The sequence below is a fragment of the Serinus canaria genome, chromosome 12 (assembly GCF_022539315.1).
Source record: "Serinus canaria isolate serCan28SL12 chromosome 12, serCan2020, whole genome shotgun sequence".
Taxonomy (NCBI): domain Eukaryota; kingdom Metazoa; phylum Chordata; class Aves; order Passeriformes; family Fringillidae; genus Serinus; species Serinus canaria.
This window is the reverse complement of record NC_066326.1, coordinates 9,176,135-9,203,751: the sequence shown is the minus strand read 5'-3', so window position 1 is coordinate 9,203,751 and position 27,617 is coordinate 9,176,135. Positions and strand designations below refer to the sequence as shown.

General features: G+C 44.3%; 1 protein-coding gene across 5 annotated transcripts in view; it reads left to right on the top strand.

The window, feature by feature from the left end:
- The window catches only part of PLXNB1 (plexin B1), a 77,019-nt gene that overhangs the window by 19,652 nt on the left and 29,750 nt on the right, over positions 1 to 27,617 (top strand). The window contains exons 2-7 of one of the 5 annotated variants that reach the window (XM_030227942.2): positions 2,030 to 2,091; positions 18,290 to 19,433; positions 23,992 to 24,174; positions 24,594 to 24,722; positions 26,499 to 26,599; positions 26,851 to 26,983. In XM_030227942.2, the coding sequence (XP_030083802.2) occupies positions 18,300 to 19,433; positions 23,992 to 24,174; positions 24,594 to 24,722; positions 26,499 to 26,599; positions 26,851 to 26,983 (1,680 nt within the window). In that variant the 5' untranslated portion in view covers positions 2,030 to 2,091; positions 18,290 to 18,299. Of the gene's footprint in view, positions 1 to 2,029; positions 2,312 to 18,289; positions 19,434 to 23,991; positions 24,175 to 24,593; positions 24,723 to 26,498; positions 26,600 to 26,850; positions 26,984 to 27,617 lie in introns of all 5 variants that reach the window. The other 4 variants (XM_030227941.2, XM_030227939.2, XM_030227940.2 and 1 more) reach the window with 4 other exon arrangements.

Here is a 27,617-nt window from a genome sequence, read left to right as displayed (position 1 = left end):
GGGAGGGATCTGCGCTTCACGGCAGGCTGGGCAGGGGCTGCCAGCCAAGGCCGGGGTCTGTCGGTGCTGGGCAAGAGCCGGCGTTACTTCTCTCCCTTAGGCAAAGAGAGATGGCTTTGCTGGCAGTAAAGTGCCTGCCTAGGGACTGAAATAACAGAATTCTCAGCTGGAAGGACGTAAAGTAGAAATGCAGCCCGAGCAGTCCTATGGGCAGATCACAGCAGAGGGTTAACACACAGGTGCTGTGGCTGAGGGAGAGCAGCAGTTCTGAGTTCCCTGCTCCACGTGCACGTTTCTCAAAGGCACCAGGGAGCAGAGTCCTCTTTTCCCCGATGCTGACTCTACCTTCTCCTGCATCACTTTGAGCTGCTGAGTTGAGGTGTTTGGAATCCTGAGGAGCAGGAAGAGGGCAGGTGAAAGTCTGAGAGGCTGGGTAAGGGAGCTAGCGAGTGCTCAGAGCACAGCTGCGGCCATGTGAGCCTAAATCCCACTCTTTTTCCATTGGCAGTGCAGGGGTGTGGGAGAGCAACAGAGCTCTGCCACAACCCAGTTTGCTGGGGAGCTGAGTGTCTCTGTGTGAGGTACTAATCCCAGCCAACACCTGTCTCCCACCGGAGGGAGAAGGGAGTTTGCATACCTCTTCAGCCCCTAGAAAGATTCTGAAGTCCCTTCTGAGGTCTAAGGTGTGCAGTCCCTGTTCTCAACAGCTTTTGAGAAGGTGCAAGGCAAGGTGAACTGATGTGAACAAATGGGACCCAGCAGCAACATAAAGGAGAGATGAGCTGTGGGCTCAGAGTTTGATTCTGCTGGGCTGTGTTTGTGCTGTACAGACCAGCTTTGTTTGTGCTTATGCCAAAAGCCAGGCAAAACTGTGGTTAGAGGCTGGATTTTTGCTTGTGCATTGGGTGTATGGCCTTGCATCTGCCCCAGATCTTCTTTGCAATGAGTGAAGTACTCTGATCCTCCCACTTGCTGTGCTGGCTCCTGTGGCAGGAGGATCTGAAGGGGAGAGGGTTTGGGAAGCAATATTGCCTGTGTGGGCAGAGGCTTTGGGTAGCTTGGGTTAGCACCCAGATACAGACCTTAGTGGTAAAACAGCAGGGTGCAAATATTCTGCAAATACCAGACTGGTGGTGGATCTTGTTGATTGTTAATGCCAAAATCCTAAGACAGGTAGGCAGGAGCCCTTGTTGTCTTTTCTGCACCCATGTACCTAATAATGGTCACCGAGCTCTGCTGTGAGTGTTCTGCAGCTCTTTGCTCTGTCCATTTATTCACCCAGCACTGGAAAATGGGGCTGGAGTGGGAGCTGGGGTCCCAGGCAGATCTGAGCCCTGTGCAAGGCAGACCTGCAGTGGATGCACAAAGAGAAACTCTCACTTGCCGCGGGGTAGCTAGGGACCCAGGTGCAGCAAAGGCACCAGCGAGAGCTGGCTCCCCTGCAGGGACAGAGGGTGTGTTCCCATTGTGCCTGTTCCGGTTTGCTCCTGTCTAGCCTCTTCTCATTATTCTCGCCTTGAGCTGTCTCAGGCCCAAAGGCAAAGTGCTGCAGAAAGCTCTGTGGGCTTTCCCTTGAGAGATGTGGGGTCCTTGGAGAGTGGCTGTTCAAGGGAAGCACTGCAGTGGGCTGAATTGAGGCTGTTTGAGGCTGCACAGCTCTGAGCTAATCTCCCAGAGGCAGAGACATTACTCACCAATCAGGAATGTGTCTGTATTTTTCCTAATGAGAACAAAACATTTTATCCCTGTTCATTAGCAGAGAGTTAGCGTGTGCAGTTGCTATGCCAACAGACTCCTCTCTCCGCAGACACACTGGGGGTGTCCTCCATGCCATGGTTAGAAGGGTGAACAGGAAGGCTGGTTCTGGCAAGAAAAAGATCCCATTGTTTTCCCAGGGCTGCCTGAACTTTGTGCAGCTGGCCAGACCATGCCTTCTCGGAGGAAGGGAACCACAGCGGGAGTCAAGTGCAACAGATTTAATTTATTGGAAAAATAGTCTTTGCATTTCATGCTCTGTTGTTTTTTCCAGCTTGAGGCACACTCCTCAATAAGAGAAATGAAGGTGTCTCAACATTCCCAAGAGTCCAGATGGTAAGCAAAATGTGCCGGGAGTCAGCCCTGGAATGCCCATGGACAGCTGCAGCCCGCTGGGCTCCTCCGTGTTCCTGATCATCTCCGTGTGTGTGGCCACTGTCATGCTGGGCAGCCTCTGGATGCTGCTGCGTGACGAACCCACCTGACCAACTGTACCACCTGTGATTAGTTGGACGAGTTCTCCAGGCACGTGGTCTGCTGGAAAGAGTGAGTGGCTGTATGTGGGAGTGTTCACTTTTTCCCTTTGCAAAGGGAACATTCTCTTTATGCAGGGAAATCCTGTGAAGGATAAAGGACATCTCTTCAACAGAAGCTCCGTTCTGTAGAGTTCTGTTGTAAGCACATGTATTTACTCCAGAGGTTGCCTATTTGCTTGTCAGTTTTTCCTTTGTCACCCCAACTTTCTTGAGAGAGTGATTGGGAATTGTGGGTTGCAATGCTACCAAAGTCAGGCCACTGTACACCTTTTGCAAGTCTTCTTGGCACCTCTGGTGCTGCACTTGAAATATAAAAACTAACTTTTAAACTTTAAATTTTCTGTGAAAGTGAGTTAATTTAACCTACAGACAGAAACAAACCAAAAAATCCAAAACAAAACCATAAGTTTCTGACGGTGATCTAGAAGTAGAAATGGGCCAATGAGTGTTGCCAAATCTGAAGACAGACTCCTGGATCAGGAGTGATGTTCATCTCTGTCTGTCAATCACCGTGGAGTGTGACGAGCTGCTTTGTGCTGGCTGAGCTTTGTGGTGTTGACAGCTATAGACCCTTGAAGAAATGTCTCCCTGAAACTGAATTCTTTCAGGCTGCTTCCTATTAAACAGGATAGTTACAGCTCCACTGTCAGTTTGCCTGGTGAAGCACTCTGTAGGTGAATACATGCAATTTGAATATGGGAATTTGAATATCAAATGTAGGGTGGCACACCAGAGATCCCAGACTGAATGAGATGCTGGAGATCTGCAAATCTGCATGAACCTCTGTCTGGGAAGTGAAACCCTGGCACCTGGATACTAGGAGCTGGTGTAGATGAGTCACTGACTTTTGCACTGGAGAGATGAGTATCACGTTAGAGCACTGGAAGTACAGGAGCCCTTCATCAGAAGGATGTCTGCTTGTTGGATTTGCAGCTCTAACATCAGGAGAAATTAAATCAGCAGAAATAAAAACAATGAACAAAATGAGATAACAACCCCCAGCCCAGACCTCTCTGGGATGCAACCTGAAGGTTTGGTAGTAGACCTGGATGGAATTCTTAGGTAATAACGACCAAGTTTTCAGAAAATCTCTTTCAATCTGGGGCATACAAGAATAAATCCTGAATACATGTAACAAATGTACAAAGATTGGAGAGTCTGGTTGCCTCAGCTTTGCATTGCTCTGGGTGGTTCCAGTAAAACCATTACATCAAAGCAGATTGAAATAGGGAATGAGTAAGTACTTGAGATGACTTGAATTCAGGCCAGTCTCTTCTGGATCCATGCTTTCAGGGTACATAAAAAAATACAAGATTGTAAGGAGGCTAGAGGACTGTATGTTGTACTCTTTGAGACACCGAGGTGACTCTGTCCCGATCCTGTTGAAAAAGTGCTCCAGCAGAAGTGCACTACAGGACATGCTTTTTGGTACCTTTAAGTGTGAAAGATCATGTCTGAACAAACTTAACTTCTGAAATGTGAGTTACGGTTATTATCTGAGCCGCGCTCAGCTTCATTCCTGTGCAGCCGGAGTAGCGACTTGGTGTTACCTAGGAGAGTGTTACTTGTTCCCTCCTCTTCCCTCCCCTCCCTTTTAAAGCGGTTCAGGGACTGCTTTTCTGCCCTATTTTCTGTGCACCACTAGTTTTTAAGAATGAAGATAAACACACAACTGCAGTGCTGTGTGCAAGGCAAGAATTCTTCAGGAGAAACATTCACCTTTGCCTCTGAAAACACCTCATGTGCTCATAGAACCTTGGGAGAAGGGTTCTTTGTTTTTTATCAGGACCAATTTTGGGCCATTTGTGGGGTGAGGTGTTCCTTCTAACCCTTAGAGTGTGGTTCAAAACCTTAACTTGTGGGGTAGGTTTATATTTTTAAGAATCTGTTAGCACTGAGTGTTGTAACTCTAGGTAATGTATTGTTCTGTTGGGTTTTAATGTCCTTCTTACTCTTTTTTAATTCCAGTTATCTTTCTACCTATCTGCATCTTTAAAAAACATTTATTTGAGTCTTAATAGTAAAACTGGCAAAGGAAAGAGTAAAGCCAGGAAAGTTATTTCAGCCTGACAGGAAAGTTTAGGTTGCTTAGTCAGCCAAGCATGTATTATTAACAAACTTCTATATCTCACAAAGAATGTGGGAAGCAATTAGGATTACTGCATTTTTAAAAGAAATCACTCATGATTTTTGGGAGTTATGATACAAACAGTCTCCAGACCCAGAGTCTTATATGACTCTGCAGGAGAGCAAGGTCTGGTATGAATATTGTTCTGTGTAGCATCAGGAAGTCTATAAACACTGTGCCCATACTTGAGGCAAAAGTGCTGGATTTAAATGTTCATGAAGAATGCATGACAGAATAAAGCTCTGGCACACAATCTTGTGAGGGATCCACCCTTCATCAGGACAGGCTGATTCAACCATAAGATAATTTGTATTTTCAAAGAACTAATAGGGAGAGAAAATTTTTTAAAAATACACCCTGTTCTGGTGGAAGAAGGGTGCAGCTGAATGTTGTGACTTGAACGTAAACTTGCTTTTGAACAAACTCAGTTTAAGGAATTAGGCTGAATATTTTAACAGAGAGCTACCAGATAGGCAATTCACTATAGAAGTGGGGAATCCTCGCTGTATTTGATAACTATCACACTAGTTCCTCCAGCTCTTATGGAATTTGAGTTTTCTACAGCTTTAGAAAAACCATTGCCATCTTAATAGAGCTATCTTCAGTTTTTAGAAATAGAACAGCTGCAACAGTGAACAGAGGTGGGTGTTACCTTCCACACAAAGCACAACAAAATAAGCTGGAATTCTTCCACCTGAAAAACAATAAATGACTGAATCACCTGGAAAGTTTAAGAGGGGGAACAGCCTTTTTTTTTTCCTTTTCCATTAGAAGTATGAACAGGTTGCATGGAGTAAGCTTAAAACCAAGTAATAACTTAGTCCTTGATGTGTGCAGTTAACCTGGGAAGCTTCTTGCCACAGGATGTTGTGAATGCCAAATATCTGTATGTATGTGAGGACATGGGGCAAGTCTATAGAAGAAGGAGCTATTAAAGGTTACTAAATTTATAGAAACCACCTTTATCCCAGGAGGTCCCTGAGCTGCTCATTGTTGAAGCCTGGGAGAGTATTCAGGGAGGTGAAGTGCTACTATGGTTTGCTTCAGTCTGATGTTTGAGGCCAGAGCCAGACAAGTGCAGCCTGGTTTGTCAGCGTGGGGTGGGAGGGGGGATTCTAATAAAAATGGTAAAAAAAGAGACTGGCACAGCTTGTGTTCTAGGTTGGTTCTGTGCTGCTTGTGATGTGCAGCATGTCCCTCTTACTTGCTGATGGCACTGCCTTGGGCTGCTGGAGTCTGCAGGCTGTTGACTTGAATTTGAAGAGAGGTGGAGAGTGTATGTCTAGAAACTACACAGGAAAAGTGATGTGAAGATGAATATTGTAAGCAGAGAAGCTGACTTTTCCCATTTCTCTGTGGCAAATGCTGGTCCTGCTATTATGGGGTGATAGGTTTTATTGAGATACAGAGGCTGCCTTACTGCTGATAGCCTATATCTTATTTGTGTCAGTTTCCCTCCTTTGAAAGGGTGTTTCTTGTTTTGTAATGGACTCTAACTTAATTTGAGCTAAAATGGGTGATAAGTTGATGCATGAACAGTAAAACCTCTGTTCCAAAGCCTTTTCAAACTAAAAATGTCATGGCCTACGTGAGGTTCATACTCTTCAGAAGTACTCAAAACACTGATCCTATTTTAAGTCCTGTCTAAACATTTAAAAATAACTCAGAAACAGGGCTCACTTCTAGATGCTTCACCCTTGAAAGCCAGCTCTTGCAGTTGGTTTTAGATGCTTACCCAAATGTGCAGAGGGCACAGTACAGAACAGCACTGGTTGTTCCTTTGAACTTTTAATTTCAGAAGGAAGAGAACAACGTCAGGCTATGTATTATTTTGTCTCTAGAGACGTGGTCTCTGCTGTTTTGAGTTTTGGGGGTGGGAGGTTTAAAACTTTTTGTTGACTAACTTTGCTGCTGTGATCCCTGGGGAGCAGCTATGCAGAGCTGACCGGTAGTGGAACTATGGTGCTGTGTATTCTTGGAGACAGGCTCTTGTGACTGAAAACTGAGTTGGGGTGTTTTGGGAAGCTGTAGCCCCTCTCCAAGGATACAGAAACAGTCTTGTGTGCATATCGTGTTCTGTAGTGAAGATTGCTCCTTGGAGTGGCTGAGGAGTTGCGTGCTCAGATTACAGACAGACCTGGGGCTGAGGGAGAATCCAGGTGGAGGGGACTGAAGTTCCTTTCCTGTTGATCACTCCCCTTTTTTTTCTTGTTGATTGCTCCCAAATCTTATGTCTCATCATTGCAGAGTAGTAGTGTACTCAGTTGTTACCCCATTTACAGAGTATCTTTCCTGGTTTGTTCTCAGTTTCTCAGCTATTGTTTTCCTCAGTAAGTTGGCTAAAGCAGTGATTCTCTCTCAGCTTGCTCTTGTGTGTGCTGGACCTGTCTGCCATTCTCCAGAGAGTCTGTCCAGATTAGTTTTAGTTTGAACCCATCTTTAGCCAGTATGATCTTTTCTATTCCTAGCTGATCCATGATTTTAACTAGTGTATTTCCCACTAAGCCCTGAGAAGATTTAAACTAAAACTTTCATGAAGCTAAATTTGTGTCAGCCCCACCATGGACTCCTGGGTTGACACTGAGTGGCTGATTACTCAGTTTGGTCTGTGTATTAAGTCTGAAAAGTGCTGTCTGAGCCACACTTCAATGGGGTTTTGATTAGTTATCTATGTGTGGCAGAGTGAACTGTTTCCTTTCCCAAAGGAAGGCACAGTCCCTGCCATGTGTGTGGAGTACACAGCTTGAAATGACAGAGGAGGGCTGCCTGGAACTGGGACAGTCTGCAAACAGAACAGTGATCCCACAGGCTGTGGTTTATCCTTCTAGCACAGATGTGCATACTTCTCCCTTGTTTCCTTCCTCTCTGCTCTGTCTAGCTGTTCCTTCTAGCAGAGGAGCAGCCACTCAGCTGTAGAATTCAGTGCTGTTCCTAACAAACTACTGTCAATCTGGTTTTCCTGTCTCCTGGGCACTTTTTTGCCCAGGGGTGACCCTGGCAGGCAGCATGGTCTTGAAATGCCAACAGTCAGCTAGTTACACTGGCTGAAGTTCCTGCTCGTAGCAGTTTGAATTTCAGATTGGCACTGCAGACCTGTTTAGTGCATCTCTGCAGCCCTAGGGTGAAGGTCTGGGCTTCTCTGAAAGGGGAAAGAATGAGCCAGTCAGTCCTGCTTAGCCAGTGGCTGTCAGACTGAGCAGGTGGGAGGGTAGCAAACCAGATGAACAGTCTCAAGCAAAAAGTCTTTAGAATTCATGGCTCTCAGGAGCAGGTAGTTGGTTCTGTAGAACAGCACCAAAGAAGTTTTCTCAGCCCTAAACCAGGAGCTCAAATATTTGGCCGGAAAAAGTTAGGATCTCCTTAATCTGAGTGAACAGAATCTCGAGTTTGTAATGCCACTTGAAGGTATAAAGTTTCTTATTGGGATTTTTTTCTTGTTGTACAATTCCTTGTTCTGAATAAGACAAGACTAGATATCTGCATGTTAACAACATAACTGGAGAACTCTTGCTCCACGTGTTTTTTTTCTCCAAGTACCAAATCTTGCAGGGTCCCAGCTTCTGCTTCCTTTGCCACTTACTTTTACTGTTGCTTATTTTCACTCCTCCACGCTGTGGACCCACGGTGGTATGAAGGGAGAGCATTGCCTGATGACCTGTGCCCAGCAATAGTTCTCTCACCCCTCTCTGTATGCAGTCTGCTGCTCTAAATTTTATCCTTGACACAAGAACTTCCAAGTGTTGGCAGTGTCTGGCATGGAGGGCTGTGATTGTGCAGTAGAAGAATAAGGCTGCATGGCTGCTGCCAGCCTGTGACTCAACCATGTGCACCTTGAATGCCCTTCATGGATGGTTCCTGGGCTGCCATTCCATGCTGGACTCCATTTGAAAGCACTGAATATCCAGCCTGCATGGGACAGTCTTTGTTCAGAGCTGTTGTGTGTGGGGTGAAGTTGATCCTGGCTCTCAGGTCTGCAACCAACCTGTTCAGGCTTCTGCACTAGTGTGGTGAGAGCTGTTGTTCCTTAGATGTGTTCTGTAGGTGTGAAACTTCCCAAGCTTGGGAAGGTCCCAGGCTTTTTGAACAGCATGGTGTGTTTTATCTGCTACTGGCTTTATAAAAGCCTTGGCATTGGCTTCCTGAGGTGGAAGAAAATGTCTGGTCACCTCAGTTTGGATCATTATCTAACAGAGCTGTGTAACCTAATTGCCAGACTATTGAGCCTAGTAGTTCACAGCTGATCACTGAGAACCTTGCAGGCTGAGGTGCTAATTCATGGCAGATAATTGATCAAAGCGTCATTTCTGATCATGCTTTAACATAACTTGAGTAATACAAGGTAGAATATACCTCATCTTGGTTTGAAGGCAAACCACAAGCAGATTGTGGTAGTGATGTGGAGTTCTGTTTATTCTGCTGTCTCTTCTGGGTGGGAGGGGATAGGTACTACTCATGTGGCTGCATTGCTTTAAATGTATTTGCATGTTACTGCCTGTGTTCACGGCTACAGCCAGAACTGCTGACACTCTTGGAGTGAGAGGAGAAGACTGCAAATTGCTGTCAGGATGTATAGTTCTCCAGAAGATGATGGGAGGGCAGAAAGGTGAATTTTATTTGAAATGAAGGAAAACACCAAGAAGAATTCTTCCTGTTCACCCAGGGCACATTAGTTCTTTGTAGATCTATTGTGGTACTATATCTGAGACTTAAGGGTGTTGAGAAAATGTCTTTAGCAGAACAGAGCACCCTGCACTGCTCAGTGTCTTCAGAGCAAAATGATTTATTCAAGACAGGCTACAGTGCTTAACATTTCTCATTTACATCTTGAAAACTGGATGGTGGAGCTCAGGATGTGGTCCTTGTGTGTCTGCCTGTGGTCTGTACCACTGCTGGCATGAACTCCTTCTGTGGTCAGCCTCTGTTCTCCCTTCCACTGTGCAAACCTGCAGGGCCGATGCTGGCATGGAGACCATGGGGTTTCCTCTTGGAGTGAAAGTGTAGGACTGGTGCTTTTTCACAGGAGTTTCATAGAATGTTTGAAGCTTCTCTCCTCTCTTGCTGGGTTACTCTAAGGCCAGGCTGGATGCAGAAGAACTTGCCTTTGGGGTGTGGCCTTTGCCTCTGTGAGAGCTTGGTTAGGGGTCACGGTCCTGTCCTCTGGGAAGCATGTGCTGGTTGCAGAGATCTTCTCCCTTCTGCAGGGCATCCTGCCAAGGAAAATAGACTCTAAGGCAGAAGAGATTATGTGGAGGTCATGTGCTGTCCTGGCTTTTTCTGGATGAAGCAGCTGGACATTTCTTCTTTATAGAAATTGGCACAAAACAGCTATGGCAGAGCAGGATTCTGGCTTTTGTAGCTGGTGGAGCCAAAACTGAGAACAGGAGGATCCTGGCTGAGGCTGGGAGAGGTGCCCCTAATGACAGGGAGGGCAGTGTGGTTGGGAAGGTGTGCCTTGTTTGAGGTGGAGGCTGGTAAAATATGAATCACATCTGTTTGAAGTAGTGATGAAATCCCAGATGAAGGTTTTCTGTAATACCTGGCCAAACAGTCTGGTGCTCCAGCTTTCCTTTCTCCCTGGTTAGAACAGATGGTCCTGACCTACTTTTAGCAATCGTGGTTCTGCCCAAGGCTTGGCTGTTCCGACGGCACACACGGATCCGCTGTGTTCCCTCTGACTGAGGAGTTTCCATCAAGGGCTGGCAGACAGGGAAGAGCTGTTCCTGAAAGAGGGACTGTGGGTGCACTTAACTTGGATCTGCCACTTCTGTGCTCTGTGGCTCTGGCCCTGGGTTTGCTTTCCCATGGTGTGCATTAACTTTTGTGTTGCGCTGTCAGGATTCAGTTAGATGGTATCAAAATGTTAACGTGAGAGATACTGCCTTCAGAAACAGCCTGGGAGGTTAGGCTTCTAGCCCTCTAAATATGTGATTAGGCAGGGCTGGAGTACATTCTTAATATTTAAAAATAAATAAAGTCTATAAATGTACCATTAAATAGAAGTTTAAATAGAGTATCATCCTGAGGCAAATTGCAGAGCTCTGTGCAGCTCAGTGTCCTACCTTTGACAAGATCCAGAGGCAGATGCTTAATGAGGATTGTAAGAAACAGGGCATGTATAATGTGGTGGGTTTGTTTTAGGTTTGGGGTTTTTTTTTTATTTTTTCCCCACCTCCATTTGCCTCCCAGGTTATGACCATCATCAGTTTGGGGCCCTGCTTGGCATGAGGAGTTGTACCTCATCATCTGATCTTGACTGTATCTATTCTCCATTAATTTATATAATCCCTCTTCTCACTTGTTTATGTTTCTGGTCTCCATGACATCCTACAGCAGTGAGCTCTACAACTTAGTTATGCATTTTAAATGTTATTTGAAATATTCTACATCCAGTGACAGTGTCCCTGAGTTGACTTAGGAAAGTTGTCTGTAACTTTGGTGAGTTCTCGCTTTTCTGCATTGTAAAATATGGCAGTATAATCATGTAACTCCATCAGTAACTCCATGTTTTTCATCTTTACGCTGTCATGTTTCAGACCTCTTGACTTTTCCTTATCTTCCCCCTGGTTGTTTCTTTGTCTGTCCAAAGTCCTACTCTGCTCGATCGCTCCTTATATGGAAGCTGCTACATGCTTTTGGTCATCTTTGTTGTCCCTTTTGTTATTGTCTCCTTTTTCAGATGTGGGAATCAGAACTGCCTTCAGCATTTGACAGCATAATGGGGATACATGTTTTCTTTCCTAATTACCCCACAGGCTGTATTTGCCTTTTTGCTTAATACTCAATACTGAACTGACCTATGAAGTTTTCAAATTTCTGAGTGATAACAGCTAGTTTTGTTCCTGTTGTGTTTATGTACTTAGAATATTTTTTGTTGGTTTTGGTATTGATATTCTAAGATATTGTGTAGTTACTTTAAAGTGCATGAGTTCTCTTTTTACAGTCTTTGAATTTGATTGTGATTACCTTTTTTTTAGTAATAAAATTTGCCACTTCTAGACATGTTCCTCTTCTCAGATCTTATGTGAACATACTGAACAGTGCAGATCGCAGAGTAAGTTCTTGGCAGATCTCACTGATAACCCACATCTGACAGGGAAACACCTGTCTTTTAACTACTTATAAATCATGATAGAGACTGTGACTTTATTTCCAAAATAGGTTAACTTTTTTTTTCCCAATAGTCTTAGCTGACAGGACTTTTAAAATCAGTTTAGTTAATATTAACCAGATTAAAAACTGTCTCTTGGATCTCAGTTAAACAGAAATGGGAAATCTGCACTTGGAATTTCCTGGGTGCTGAAGACGTTTCTCTGTGTTCCACATATTCATGTATATTTTGGGCAACAACTGGCTTCCTGAACTCATGCAAGCAAATTTGTTTTTATGTGGAGTGATGGGCTTAGGTTTATGTAGATTATCATGGAAACAGAATTTGCTCAGCAGAGCCAACTGGATGGGTAACTTCAGTGAGCCCTGCTTTCCTAGGGTTTTATTACAGCTGTAAACCTGTCTAGGCTCTTTGGATATACTCTAAGAGAATGGGATATTTTTTCATAACTAGTTTTTTTTTTTTTTTCCCGTAATTGAAAGTTAAGTCACTGATGCAAATGTAACATGTGATGTGGCAGCTAGAAGATCAAGGGGTTCTTGTGTGGGTAAATGGAGAACTGGTGGGTTCAAACTGGGTAAAATAACATTTGAGTGCAGTGTCAGCCAAAGGAGTGGCCTGCCCAGGTCAGGTCCTGTCAAAAGAGAATGCTTATCCAGGTCAGGTAGCTAAAAAAGTAGGGTGTTGACAAATTGGGATGAGATCAGAGAGCTAGGAGGAAAATTAAGTATTTCTGACTGAAGAAGCTCAGACCACTTAATGTATCCATCCAAAGGATTACACGTGGCTGCAATCTGTGATTTGGGAAAGCTCAAAGCTGGCAGGATGTTTAAGGGAAGGATTGCATTATGCTTGTCTGCCCTTAGTCTTCTTCTTAGGCATCTATTATTGTCTGCTGCTGCAGCTAGGGTTTCTGTGTAGGTGGACCTCTGTCAGACTTAGAATAGCTGTCTTTATCTTCTTGCCCAAGGAGGATTAAGAAGGAGGATTAGTTTTCAAACTGTTCATGCAAAAAGTGACTAGAAGCTTCTTTGAGTTGGGAGATTTTGTGACAAGCAAAGTTAGACAATATGCGAAGGCATTTTACTTGGGGTAGAGAACCCTTAGGCATCAGCTTGCTGGGTTAAGGTGGTAGTTTGTATAACTTAGGAGCCCTAAGAAAAAATCCTGAAGAGACTTTAGTCAGGAGCTCATGGGCTAGAAGGGATGTTCAGTGGTTTTCTTTTGATTACACAGAAAGTTGGAGCAGATCCTAAAGGACTTTAATCTTCAAATGTGTAACACCAGCAGAACGTTATCTTTTAGTTGTGTTAAGATGCTGTGAAACTACCAGCTGGCTTGATTTTCCCTTTTAAAAATGCACATGCAACATGGTCTTCAGTTCACATTGAGTTAGTGTTTGGGAGGAGGGTGAAGTAGAAAAGTCAACCCTTGATTTGCAGCAATAGTGTATATATGAAGAAAGCTTCTTCAACAGTAAGCATCTTGTAGTTACTTTATATTCCTTGTAAATGTTTGTGTAGTTGGTCTTGATTTGTAAAAATTTCACTATTTAACATTGTATTAATCATTTATACTTCATGAGCTAGTTGTACTGGAGGCTTAGTGTTTATAACACATTTTCATCACTGCAAGGATAAAGTTTGGTTGTGCTAGAGCTGTTTAGAGGAAATACCTGTTCACTACCATCAGTTAATTCCAGTACAGCTGAAATTAATATTTAAGTAGCCCCAGAGATGTAGAAGCACTTTCTGCAGTTTTCCCAAAGAGCAATGCAGGAGCGTTATTGAAGTATCACATAGTTGACAATATTTCATGAAACATTCTTTAAGTAAAACTTCATCACCATCCAGAAAGGTACCTTGTAATGTTCAGCAATAACTATCAAGGATTTAGAAAACATAATTTTCCCAAGTATTTATCTAAGAATGCTGTTAATTCTGTAGTACAGAATTTCTGCCACCTTGCCATTTCATATTTGATACTGTCTTCAAGGGTTTGGGGTTTTTTTATAAGTTATTTTGACCTCAGCTTTGGTGTTATTCACATCTGGTATAACAGAGCTCCCTTGTCTGTGCCAGTCCTGCTCTGACAGGATTGCTTGAACTTGGGAATTCTCCTTGGGGTCAATTTTACTTGGAAAACAGTGGTTTGTGTTCATCTCTGCTGAAGCTTTTTGGTGCAAGGAACAGAGCAGGGAACTGGCATGGTAGTAGTAAATAGGACACAAAAGAGATTTATTTATTTAATGGGAATGCCATCTTTGATAGCAGAAAACAGCAAGTCTCTATTGAGCATATGAAGCTTAGAAGGGGGCTATAATTCAGGGCTTTTATGCAGAAAACATAACAGTGGTCATCTTCCTGCTGCTGGGCCATTTGAATGTGCTGGAGCACAAGGGTCGTCATGCAGCTGGAAGAATGGTGTTTTTAATTTTTAAATCTTTTAGTGCTCACACTGTGAGTTGGCTCTGCAAATGATAAGGTGGAAATTGCAGGTGCAGATTTCAGAGGCCTATTTTTTTCCCAAGGCTAATTTTGCTGGGTTTGGTGGTGGGTATGAAATGTAGCCTAGAAGTTGGAACATTAACTGACCTCTCTATATTTGGAGGATAGAATGTGGTATTAGGGAAATAATCTGGGAGGATTGGAATAATCTCTGTGTGTTGATACGCTGTTAAAATGTGCCCAAATGAGTTCTGGGTTTGTTTCTTTATTAAATAAGCAAAGTTTCTCAGAGGGATATGTGAGGTCAGAGAGGTAAAAATAGTGCTACAGAAAACATGGTCTTAATTCAAATTTTAAGTAACACAATAGTGCCATTGCTTTAATGTTACTGGTTGTTGTTACGTGGTTGTGATATAAATATTCTGTGGCAGAATTGACTAATCCTCCAGCCCTTCTGTTGTGATCCAGATTAAATAAATTAAACTCAGCAGTATTATTTAGATATTAATATTTTACGGTGAGTTAGAGGCAATGTTCGGAGTATTGTCTGGAACATTTTCCTGTTTAACAGGAATTCATCAGAAAAATGGAATATTTAAAATGAATCTTTAAACCTTGGCAGTTGCATTCAGAATTAATTAAAGGCTACACACTTTTAGTGCAATCTGTCTGCAACAGCTGTGTTATACACTAGCAGTGAGCACAGGAAGCAGAACGGTTCAGTAAATCCATAAAGAGCTCTGTAGTGTAGCCTGTCATGAAACCATCAGATTTAAATGTAGGTTATCCTCCTCCTTCCTGTCCTCCCAGAGAGGTTGTCATGGGCTTAACTGAAAGGCAAGCATAAAAAAGGCGGTGATGCCTGTGCTTGAGAAACAACTTGGAAAATGGAATCAAAACATACTGCTGGCTTTTTTTCCCTCTCTAGTTTCATGTAGGGTGCAAATGCTTCTAGCTACTGATATCTACACAGTCATGTTCATTTCTAATGTATGTTTGCTCACCTAGCAATAAATACAAGTTCATTTGCTAATGGGTCTTTGTGGCAAAGAGCAACAAAGCACTATATTCAGTGTTTATCCATTGTGCAGGGTGATTGGAACCAGCCTGCAGAACATGCTGTACTACCATTCTGTTTTGTTTTCTCTGTTCTCACAGAGTCATGAGGACCAGACAGCAGTTTCTTATCTGAATCACTTTTAAGGACTAGCTCTTCACAAAGTGACTTGGAGTGGGATATTGGTGACTGAAAGAAGAGTAGCTATATGTTAGAGCCTTGATCACAGCAAGATCTGATTATGGTCTGCTGGAATGAAGGACTAGTTGATTTTCCAACCTCTTTCCAGTAGAGGTGCTCCAATAGACAAAATGCTTTCAGTGAAACATTTGGGGTAGGTCCAAATACAGATCAATGAGCTTGAAACAAGATCCACGATCCTGGAGTTCTGTCATGTGAGTTGAAGTACTGGTTAGTTCTGCCCTGGCAGTTGCCAGTGGGGCTCTGTGAGACACAGAGCAGAGTTGTGCAGCTTGTAGTCATAACCTCTAGCCAGAAAGCCACTGTTTTTGAATCCATAAATCCTGGAGACACATGCCCATTTTACTTTGTAAGTGCTGGCAGAGGAAGGTTGCATTAGCTCAAAAGAAGATTACAGATTCCTCAGAGTGGTGTAGTTATAATGACGTCTTGTGATTTTCAGCTGCTTCTAGATCAAAGATTCTCTTCTCCATGTCATTGTTGCTGTTCACAACATAGTCAGGCTCCTGGTGTTGGATGGCCATCAGCCTGTTGTTTTGTTTGCAGGCATTTTCAGCTTTGAAACTGAGGAGACTCCAGACAGTTGCACAACAAGCCATCATGACATCTGCATGATGGCAGTGCAGAGGTATAGAAACAGTTGTGTGGTTAGGAGGTTCCTTAAATCAAGTTTTCTCCAACAGAAATTTGGAAAAAGCATTAAAAATAACTGGCATGTTGGAGTTGGAGCAAGATCTTTTTTGCTGATCTAAACCTGAGGGGATAGAGTCAAATTAGATGTCCTTTCTTCAGTCTGTGTGTATCTTCTTGCTGGGTTTCCCCACATAATGTCTCCCACATGGTGAGGGTTTCTCTCAGGTGCTACAATGCACTCACTTACCACTCTGGAAAAGAGACTGCTAGGGTAGTTCAGGGCTGTTTGCCAGTCTGGGTGAAGCAGAGTGTGTTCAGAGCTCTGAAGCAGAAAGCACTAAGTGTCCATTATCAGGGCAAACAAAAGCTCCAGTGTGCACGTAGCCTAAACACGGCGCTGGTGCGGTGTGAATCAGCGGCTGTGTGCTCTGGGGGAAAGCTGCCAGCCCAGAGCCAGCATTCCTGTGCCTGGGCATATCCTGACAGTGCTGCCTACTTACCTACAAGAACCGTGTGAAGTGGAGCTTTTCCAGAGCTTCACAAAGCCTATATTTAATAAAGTGTTGTTTTTATAATGCCTTCCATCCGCTGGATTTCACAAGTAAACTAATCCTCTCAACTGGTCTTTAGGTAGAGCAAAGATGCCAGTTTTACTGACAAAGGAGCCTGAAATAGACTTCTGGGGGGTTCTTTTGCAATAGCAGGGAAGTAGAAGATGGAACTAGGGTCTAACAGCTATTGTTCTCAGCATTGCTACTTTGTTTTCTGCACATTGCGTGCTGGGCATTGTATGGAATGAGTGTAAGACACAGTTTATGAGTTGAGAAGTTTGTGGCCTAAATTGGTTAAGTCCTGCAGTAAATGCAGAAGTAGTTTACTCTTGAAATGCTGCAGATCTTTTTCTACCTCTGTGCTTTAAGCACTTCTGAGCTAAATCACTTTGAGCTTACCAGGAAGACCCAAGAGGGCTGATGCCCTAGGAGGGAAGTGATGATAGTTTTCTTAACTTTAACTACAAAATTAATATCACCCCTGAGGAGCTGAGTTGCCAAAATGAGCACAGCAGATTACAGGGCAGTTCTGGAGGAGATACTGTACTTATCAGCTCCATGGAGCTTCTGACCCAGCTTGGCAGCTGTGTAGCTCTGTGCAGCTTTGATACCCAGTCTGCAAGAGGGAGGGAGGGGTGGAAGGAAATAGATTCACAGCTGCATCACCACCTACTTCTCAATTTAAATGAGTTGGTACTCATAGTAAATTATTGAGTACTTGCAGCTGTTTCCCTTTCTCCATGGGGAAAGTGTTAATCTAAATGCTGCAGGTACTTATTACCACATTTCCACCAGGCTGTGGGGTTCCCCATCTTGTCTAGAGCAGTTGTTCCTATCCATGACATGGCCTGAGTGGATCACGGTAGGTTTCAAAAGGAGTTGGTCTGAATATTCTCTGGAGAGGAGCTGAACAGGTCTGGTGATTCCCTGGGTTTGTCCCACATCTACCCTGGACTTGCTTGCACTTTGAGACATGGGAAGGAATGGAGCATTGTCCACAAAGCAGGCATGTTTAAATCACCTTTCACAGTACTGGGAGAAGTGCTGTGAAGAAATGAGTGTCAGTAAGAGACTTCTACCCCAGAGAGTGCAGTAACAGGTGAACAGGTAAAGGTGATCTCCTGCTCACCTGGATGTGCTGTGTAACTTCCCAAGAAGATGGGGTCCCACAGGGTCTGGCTTGGCAGGACTGGGGACAGACTGGTAGCCCCCGTTGGGAGGCTAGGAGCTGATGTGACTGATATTCCAGAGGCTTAATCCTGGCGCCCAGGTTCTGCTTGGATGGGTGATGCTCAGTGGCAGAGATGGCATGGGAAGGTTTCTTCTGAAGCATGAGTGGAACAGTCCTAGACCCACAAGAGGCTGTTGATAGCCATAAGTGATAACAAAGAGAGGGTTTAATTATGATATCTAGATCAAATACACAGTGAAGGGCTTCTAAGTTTGCTCCAAACTGGATCTCAGCTATAGTTTATTTAAACAATGGTCCTGTAGGTTGTGTTTGTCTTAGACAGTAGTTTGTTTTACTGTGGTGTTGCTCATTAATAACATATGCAAAGTGCTGGCTCCTATGGAAATTTGGTCTTGTCTTGGAGAACTTCCAATACAGCATCCTAGCTCAGCTGTGCAGGAGTCAAGTTAAATGTGGATTTTTCTGACGTTACAGGAGTAGTGATCAGCTTCGATGTTGCATTTACTTGCAGTATTGCAGCTTCTCCTGAGGATGCTGTGCCTGTCATCTTGGTGTGGAGCTGACTGAATTAAATCTCTGATACTCCTGGAGGGCTCTTGCTGTGGGTGCTATTGCAGGATTTTGAGTATAAGTCTTTACTTCTGGCTCCAAGTAGTTATAACAGCCTTTCCTCTCTTGCAGAGTGTTTACCATGCCTCTGGGAACGTTCCTCCTTCCTGTTCTCTGTTTCTTGGGAGCATCAATTCCACGGGGACTGCAGTATGTCACATTCTCACACAATGCTACAAAATTCCTCCTCCTGTCCATGGACTTGGAATCTGGGACCATTTACTTGGGGGCCACCAACTTTCTCTTTCAGCTGACATCTGACCTGCTGTTGGAGAACATGGTTCAGACTGGGCCAGTTCTTGACAGTAAGGATTGCCTCCCACCAGTCTCAAAGCTGGAGTGCCCTCAGGCACACCACACTGACAATCACAACAAGCTGCTGCTGGTGAACACTGTGCAGAAGGAGCTCATTGTGTGTGGCAGCGTCCACCAGGGGATCTGTGAGAAGAGGAGCCTGGAGTCCATCGACCACGTCCTCTTCCGGCCGGAGAGCCCTGGTGACACTCAGTACGTGGCTGCCAATGATCCCAACATCACCACTGTGGGACTCATCGCCTACTCCAAGGATGAGGTGCCCTTGCTGTTTGTGGGACGAGGGTACACCAGCCGAGGAGTGGGAGGAGGAATTCCTCCCATCACGACCCGGAATCTCAGGGCCCACGGAGGGGATGTTCAGGCAACAGACTCTCACTCCATTTTCTCCTATGAAGAAACAGCAAAACTGGCTGTGGGCCGGCTGTCAGAGTACAACCACCATTTCATTAAATCCTTCACTTACCACTCCAGTGTCTATTTCCTCTTCTACCGGCGGGACCTCAAATCCCAGTCCCGTGAGTACAAGACCTATATCTCGCGCATCTGCCTGGATGACTCCCACTACTACTCGTACGTGGAGTTACCTCTGCTCTGCCAGAGCAAAGGCAATACATACAGCCTGCTCCAAGCAGCCTATGTCACCCGGCCGGGAAAGGAGCTGGCCCAGGGACAGCTGGGCACCGAGGGCGAGGTGCTGTTTGCAGCTTTCTCTGCCTGGCAGGCTTCCTCTGGGAAACTGAGCGAGGAGTCTGCGCTCTGTGTCTACACAATGGAGGAGGTGGATCGCCTGACCAACTGGACTAGGGATGTTTGCTACATGAGAGATGGGAAGTCAGAAGAAGGGACAGAAGTGGCATATATTGAGTATGATGTCAGTTCCAACTGTGTCCAGCTGCCAGCGGTAAGTGGCTTTGTACTTTTGAGCAGTCTGCAGCATGTTCCTGTGTTGCTCTATGTTCCTGAAGTTATCTTGCTTACACAGACGTATGTTGAAATCTGGGTTAAAAGCCTTTAGGCTCAGTCTGTTGTGTCCCACATGGGCAGGTTTCCTTGCAGAGGGAGAGGATCTGTATGTGGCAGTGGGAAGAGCATCTGGTGTGACCTGGCCCTGAGGCCTGTCTTGTGGCAATACAAGGCAAGAGCACTGAAGCTGCTGTTCAAGTCATTCTTTATCTGTGTCATCTCCCAGTATGCACTGCAGGGAAGGAGAGGAGCATGTGTATGTGCTCCTGTGTGTTGGGAGGGGAATAGAAGGGGTGTACTGGGTCCTTGTTGCTTATAGTGAAGTGCACCTCACAACAGCTTCCTGCAAGGGCACTGAGGAACAGAAAGGAACCTTAGCAAATCCAAGTGTCAAAGAGACATTCAAACAAAGAGACATTCAAAACACTCCTGGATGTGCTCCTTTGTAACAGGTTTTAGGTGACCCTGTTTTGCAGAGGGGTTGGACTAGACCTCTGGGGTCTCCAGAGGTCCCTTCCAACCTTAATAATTCTGTGATTCTGTGAAAATCCCAGTTTCCTATAGACTGCTTTAGTCCTGCAGACTTTTGGGCACAAGAAGGACCTTCTCCTGAGCTGGCTCTTTTTCTCCAGAGCTGTAAGAGGTGATAATCCTTTACATTCAGTGACAAAAGCACGATGGGATGTTGCAGGATAAAAATGTGACCTAAAGTGGCTGTGACCCTAAATTCTCACCATCTGGCAGCCACACTGGCTGCAAAATCAGGGACAGTCATTCAAACACAGCAGCAGTGCTCTCCTGGATTCAGTGTCCTGGCATGAGGCTCTGTGACTATGAGCAACCTCGGTATTTCAGGTCCTTAGCAGCACAGGATATCTGTTGTCTTCCTTCTACAGAATAGGCTGTCCAGAGAATTGCCTCTTCCCAGCCTGGTGCTACAAAGAGCAAAGCATTACCACAGAGCTTTAGAAGTTTCTGGGGTCGGGTGTTTGGTTCAAAACCAGTCTTAAAATTATGGTTTTCCTTTCAGTAGCTAAAGCTGACTATAGAGTACTTGTGGGACAAAGGAAGGGTAAAGAGCAGACTTGGAGCAGGATAACTGTGAGGGTAGGAGGAGTATGTAAGAGTTGGGAAGAAGGAGACTGCCTAGCTTGATTGATGTCCTCCTGTCATTGTATTTCTTAGGCTTGCCCCATGAGTCCTTTGAAAGGCCACATGGAATGACTTGTCACAAGTGATTTTTAGGGGAGCTTAAGGGAGTTAAATGTTGAACAGGTATGAGCAGATGAATCCTTCATTCAAAATGATGTAGAGTACCTTTATACCCTTTAATCCAGTGGAGAAGTGGATGCACAGGGTGGGAGGAAAAGGCAGTCTGTCTGTGATTCCTGGTGCACGATCCTGGGGTCCCAGATGGATGGTTTGGCTTGAGTGGGCTGACCATAGTGTGATACTTTATTAACAAGTGTGTCCAATGATATGTAAATGTCCTAACAAACCTGATCCTTCGCCATTCAGCACATGGTAGCGCTTGTCGTTCACATTGTATCTAACATCATGTAAAGGTCTGTGCCAGCTCCAGCCTGCTCCAGTCAGGGCTGAGTGGAAGCGGCTGGCTGTCAATGGACATTTTATGCAGGAACAGTTTTAACTTGTTTTCAGTGGTGGCAGCTTGTGCTGGATGTAAGGATAATGCTAATTAATTTCATATTTTTCTGCCTCCAAACCAACTAGTGCGTAAGGTATGCCCTTTTCCTAAGTTAGCTCTGTCTCTGGGTTTCAGCTCAAAAAGGGAGGCTAAAATTGAGTTTTACAGTTCAATATAATCTCTTGAACTGGGGGGGAAAAAAAACCCAGCTCATTTTTATAAGAATTTCAGACCCAGTTCATCTGTTCAGTTTGCTGGAGATTCATTAGTTATAAGAGGCAGGAAGCTGTGTAGGTGCTGTTTAGTAACTTGCTAAATTGGAAGTGTGAAACATTTCTACAAGGCTTGGGAAGGCCGCATGTCTTCTGTGAGCATAATTTTCAAGGCATGTATCTTGTTCTTTTGTTTTTAGTCCTCTTCATTTATAGATATAGCTTGTCTTATTGTTGTTTCCTACCTGTGCAGATAGGATACACGCAGCAGAATTCACGGCAGCAGCTGCTGCATTTCATTAAGACACTGCATGATTCCTCAAGTGCATTTTCTGCAACGTTGCCAAGATGTTATTCATTGCAAGCAATTCAAAGAGCGTCCATGTAAATTTATATAAGTACTTTATACAGACAGCCCCTGAGAGGCCACGGCTGGGCTGTGCCAGTGCTGGGAGAGCTTGCACAGGTCACGTTGGTTTATGGTAGATAAATGTTGTGTGTGAGGTGACTTGCCCTTGGCATCACATAAAGGCAGCAGTCGTGCTGAGCACGACTAGCTTACAAATATTTCTGACATGTATGTGCACTTTTTTTAAGCAGTCTTTGAAAAATCAGCTAGTAGTGGGGTCAACAGGCTCCAGAATTTGTACAAAGGTTACAAAAGATATCTAGAATCCCATTCAAAATAAACACTTAATGCTTTGGGGCATGGACTTTTGGCAGTGGCCTGCTTCCTAATAAATCTTATAGGAATTGGATAGCTGGAGAAATAGAAGTCTTTAAGTTACAAGAAGATGATTGGAAGAAGCTTAAAAATCAAATGGCAGGTGGTAAGAAAAATATATACTACTAAAAATGAATGGTATTTTAGAGGATGGTAAGAACTAGCAATCATTAAAAGCTATAACCTCCTCAGACTTTGTCAGAACCTTATACGAAGTGTGCAAAAAAATAATTGAAGTAGTATTTGAAAGGAAAACAATAAAGCACTGGACTGAAAGCAGTGCTAGTCTAACTGGCCTGGTTTGTTAATAGGACTGCTGTGTCAGGCCTTGCTTCCCTGCTAAGATAACAATGCATTTGAGAAGGGAACAGAGCTGAGCAGGTTAAACATATTTTAATGTGGGATTTCCATAGACCTTACCAAAAACTGCCGACTGCTTCTAGTTTCTCCAGGAAGTAGTCAAGTATTTAAAAAACAAACAAAGCCAACAACAACACAAACCACACCAAAAAAAAAGATTTAAAAAAAAAGAGAAATGGGAGGAGAGGGGAGAGAGGGCCAGGTTTTCCACAGGATCAGTGAGTGGAGATAAGCAGACACCTCAGGAATGCCATGATGTGCTGTTATCGTGGGTCTCTGACAGGGGCAGCTCCATTGCCTGGTCCTGGTTGGTACCGCGCAGCCTGAGCTGCCAAATGCAAAGCCACAGACATCAGGCAGAAGGAATATGTAGCCCTGCTCACAAGGAGTCTAAATTGAACCACATTGCCTGAGGCAAGAGAGAGAGCTGGAGTCAGTGTGGACTGCACAGTTAATGTGCTGCTCCATGCTTAGCTTTGTCAGAGTAATTAGTAAGGGGCTGGAGAGGAGAGTGACAGCATTATCCATAAGGGATTTCATGATGAAAATCTTGAATTTACACAAGCCACATTGTTCGAAAACAAGACACTGATCAATTAAAAAATGGTGTTTTAGATACTAATTGTTGGCTGAACAATCCTGCATTCAGTTTCCAAAAGGATACTGTAAAATTGAAATGGACATGGAACAAGGCACCAAGAAAGATATAAAGCAACACAGGAACTATCCTAGACAAGACTGAGTTTGTTACTTTGGAAAATGATGAATCATAATGGGGTATCTTTTCTCTGCACACAACAAATAGTAAATCAGTTTGCAGCTTTCATTGTCCTTCTATAGAATGCAGTAAGTGAAGGTTTGGTGGCACTGGGAGGGAACTAACTGGAACAGAAGAATGGCTGTTTCTGCACAGAGCAGTGGAGTTAATGTTCAGAACTCTCACAAGACTTAGAGGGATTGAAGCCATGTGCAATGATGTCTCTTGTATGTGCTCTCTGGTTCCTAAGTGCAGTTAGTAAGCTCTTTGGAGTATGTTGTGTCCCACCCTGTGTTTATGTATGTCCTGATGCACTGGGATTCTACTTCAGGCTTAGAATTTAACTTGTAGGTGTTACAGCAAAACCATGCAAATTGCTTGAGGTGGAACTTGTCATAAGTTCCAGTGGCTTTGCATTGGAAACAGAAATTCTCTTGTTTTTTCTTTGTTCAGAAAAACACAATTAATCTTCCCCAAAGCAGTGTCATGGCAGCGTGTAACAGCAGTGTTTTTTGGAGAACTAGAGGGAGTTTCAGTGCATTTCATTACTGATGCTGAATGAACTGGCTGAAATGTCTGCAGGATTCTGTGAGGGTACAGACAGCCAACATAGCTAAACTAATTATTAAAATATGGGTAGTTTTACCCTCAGTAGAAAAGCTTAGAGGGGTTAAAGCTGAATTCACTGCTGGAGAATTTGGGTAGAAGGGGGATGGTGGGAAGTGTTAAATGTGCTAATATTATTTGTACCCATTTTTTGGTACTGATTCCCTGTTCTTTTCACTCCTCCAAAAGGACACCCTGTATGCCTACCCCTGTGGCTCTGACCACACTCCCAGCCCTATGGCCAGCCGGGTACCCTTGGAAGCAGCCCCACTCCTGGAGAAAACTGACGCCCGTCTGACAGCTGTGGCAGTGAATGTGGAAGATGACCACACCATTGCTTTTCTGGGAGACAGCAGAGGAAGACTGCACAAGGTATGATCTGCATGCAGCAAAAAGGATTAAACTAACCAGGGGTGCTCAGGTAGAAGGGGAAAAGGGCAGTATTTACTTTTTTTTACTTGGGAAGTAGGGTTCCTACTAAAGATCATTACTATCAGATGGTCTTTTCTCACCCTGTACTGCCTGTGGAAAATGTGAATGCCCCAAATGTGGTCACATTGCTTTTGGTTACATCTGCACTGAACCAGCAGCCAGGCTGGTGCAATCTGCATGGTTTGCACAGGTATTTCTGGGCATGTGCTTCACGTGGCTGAAGTCACTGCACGGAGGTTCTGGTGGGAGGGTAAAATCCTTGCACACAGCAGCAGTTCCAGTTTGTTCCTGTTGTAGAACAGGTGCCGCCAGCTCCTGTGGCAGTGCTTTGCCTGCTCACAACTGTGGCTCTCTTGCAGGTGTACTTGGGAGCCCAGGGAGAGGCACACACCTATGCTTCAGTATCTATCCAGGTGAACAGCATGGTTAGTGGAGACCTGCTGTTCGACCAGTTGCAGGAGCACCTCTTTGTCATGACCCAGTCAATGGTAAGAGCAATACAATCCTTTCCACAGAGGAGCTGAAAACACTAGATGTCCAGACAAACTGCTGACAGGAGCAGGGGAGGCAGGGGAACTGCGCCTGGCTAAGCCTGTGCTGGGCAGCAGCTGCCTACCAGTCTTCTTACAGGAATGGGGACTGACCTTTCCCAAAAGCTGGAGGAAGCATGGAGAAAGCCTTGTTAGCCTAATCCGTGGCTTGTTTGCCTGTGCATTTTCTGAAGTCTGTCAGGCTGTATCAGCAGTGATGGAGGAATGTGAACTGCAGGCTGTAAAAAGCTGCTCTGCTGGCATGAATACAAGGGACCACCAATTCCTGGATTCCTGTGTTGAGCAGGAACTGTTTGGACAACAGTTTGGATTCCCATTTGAGCAGAAAAAAGCCTCTGGGTTCACATGTGACCCATCTTGGTTTTGCAGGAGTTTAAAAAGAGAAAAGAGAGATTTTGTGTCACTTCTGTTCTTAATCAGTTAAAAGATCAAGCTGTTCTTCTGTAACCTACAAAAAGCAGAAATGTGTGGGAAATGTCTACAGATAGCAGAGGTGTTCTCTGACCAGGGATATAATAACAGTCTTGCAGATTAAATCAGGCTGTGGAAGGACCCATATGAGGCACCTTTCTCTTTACCCCTGCTTTCTCTAACTCTATTTGTGCCTAGAGGCAGTTGGAGGAGAAGAGGCATTGCAATGCCTCAGGCCTTTGGGATATTGGTGTCTGCTGAGTAGGAAATCCAGCTATGGATACTTTATTTGAGAGGATTTTTACCACCACTTATATCAGCTCCTTGAACTGGAAAGAAAAGGATCCTCCTGGCAAAGGAAAAGCAGTCCTTGAGTTACTCTGAAGGAAAGAACAAACAACAAATGCGAGCCGCTTCTTCCCTTTACTCCCCCAGTGCTCTTTGAGATGCTTGTAAAATTTGTAACACTTCAAAGCAGGAGTTGAAATCTGTGAGTGGAAGAAGATTAGGGAAATCTGAAATATATCCTTAATAGTAGTTATTCTGCCAATTAAAATATGCAAATTAAATAGTGTGCTTAGCAAAAGTAATAGGTCTGGGATTAGAAGTCGGTATTTCAAAGTAGCTGACAGTAGTAGCTGAAATGTAGTAGCAGATTAAAGAGGGCAAGAGGCTGAAATCAGCAAGGATGGTAAGTTAAAGCAGAAGAATTTTGCAAGTAAAATTTACCCCAAGATGGCAGAAAGTTTTTGTTCCACATTGATCAAAGCTTCAGAGTCTACTTTCAGTCAAAATGATAGTTCTGCCAGGTAGAGCTGGGCAATAGTGCAGATGGATTCAGGGGCTGCAGCTGTAGCTGCTGTCTCCAGCTTCAGTCACCTGTGTGTCAGGAGAGATGATCTCACATGACATAGTCCAGAAAAGCAAAAGAGTGGGTGATATTCAGTCAGCTATTCTATAATTCACTTTGTTAAAATGCAGTTTTATGACTAAATACAATTTCCTCCTTGCAAAATGTGTTGCAGAATAACCAATGAATAGCAATACAGTTTGCTTTCCTCAGTGTCTCTCTACAGCCTGATGCTTAGATGTCCTTCACCAGTATATAAAAAATGGCCATTCACATGGGCTCTGGAGACTGGTTCCCATTTTGTTTGTTTAGGGCAGGATAAATTGAGGATCAAAAAGTTGTTTTGATGAGCATGTGGATGATGACACTTGCTAGTTAGGCATAAGAAGTCAGTGACCTTGGAGCTTGTTGTGTGTGCTGTGTTTTCTACTTTTTATTTGCTCTTCTGACAGGTGGTAAAGGTTCCCATAATGGAATGTTCCCTGTACTTGGACTGTGAATCCTGTCTGGCACTGAAAGATCCCTACTGTGGCTGGTGTGTCCTTCAGGGAAGGTAAGATAGATCCCTGTCGAAAGTCACAGGAATTAGTTCATGACCCCTGAAGCCCAAAAAGTGCTTACCCATCTATAATTTCACAACAGTTCATCCTGTTATTGAAGGTGGTGGGAGGGTGGGACTTCAGTGGCTTGTGCAGCAGCTTCCCCAAGAGTCTAGCAAGGCTTGAGACAGCCAGTTTCTGCTTGGAAGCCAGACACAAACTGCTGCTCAGGTCTCTCACAGGGCTTCTTGCTGTTTCCCTGCAGGTGCAGCCGTCGCTCCGAGTGCTTGCGGTCCAGGTTGAGTGAGCAGTGGCTCTGGAGCTTTAACTCCACACAGCAGTGTCTGTCTGTCCAGTCACTAACTCCAGCCAATATCAGCAGAGAGGAAAAGAGAAATGTGAGTGGGGATGATCCTCTGATGATGCTCAGGCTTATAGAAAGTCTTCTGCAAGCTACAAGGAGGAGTCAGAAATCTTGGTTTCACTGTTGGTTTCACTGGGGTGCTGAAACACTGAACCTTCAGGCACATTGTCTGCCTCACATGAGGGACTTATCTCCTCATACAGCCAAGCTGTTCATTCAGTTGTTTGGTTGTTTCTTTGTTTTCTCTGAAACTAAATGTCCTTGCTTGCTAAGAGTTACTGGGTATTCTGGAGTATGTGATGCCTGCTTGGATGGGGATCCTCCTTGTTTTAGTGTCTATAAGGTGCCTGTGTCTGTGCTTTCAGTGTTTCTGTCACTTGCTGTCAGGAAGGCCTGAAAGGAGTGGCCCAAAATTACAGCTCCTGTCTGGCATGTGATAGCTGATAGAAAAGCTAAGAAGGTGCTGGAATGATTTGAAGTCTGTCATTTTGTCAGGAGGTGGCAAGAACCTGTCTTTTGCTAGAGGCTTGGGCAGTGGGGGAAGTTGTCAGTTGCTGGAAGGATGCCAAGTTCAGTTCGGGAATAGCAAGAGATAATGAATGGAACAGTCAGTCCTAGGAGACATTATAGGAAAATGAGCATTTTTGTAGATAACTGCTTTATGGGAT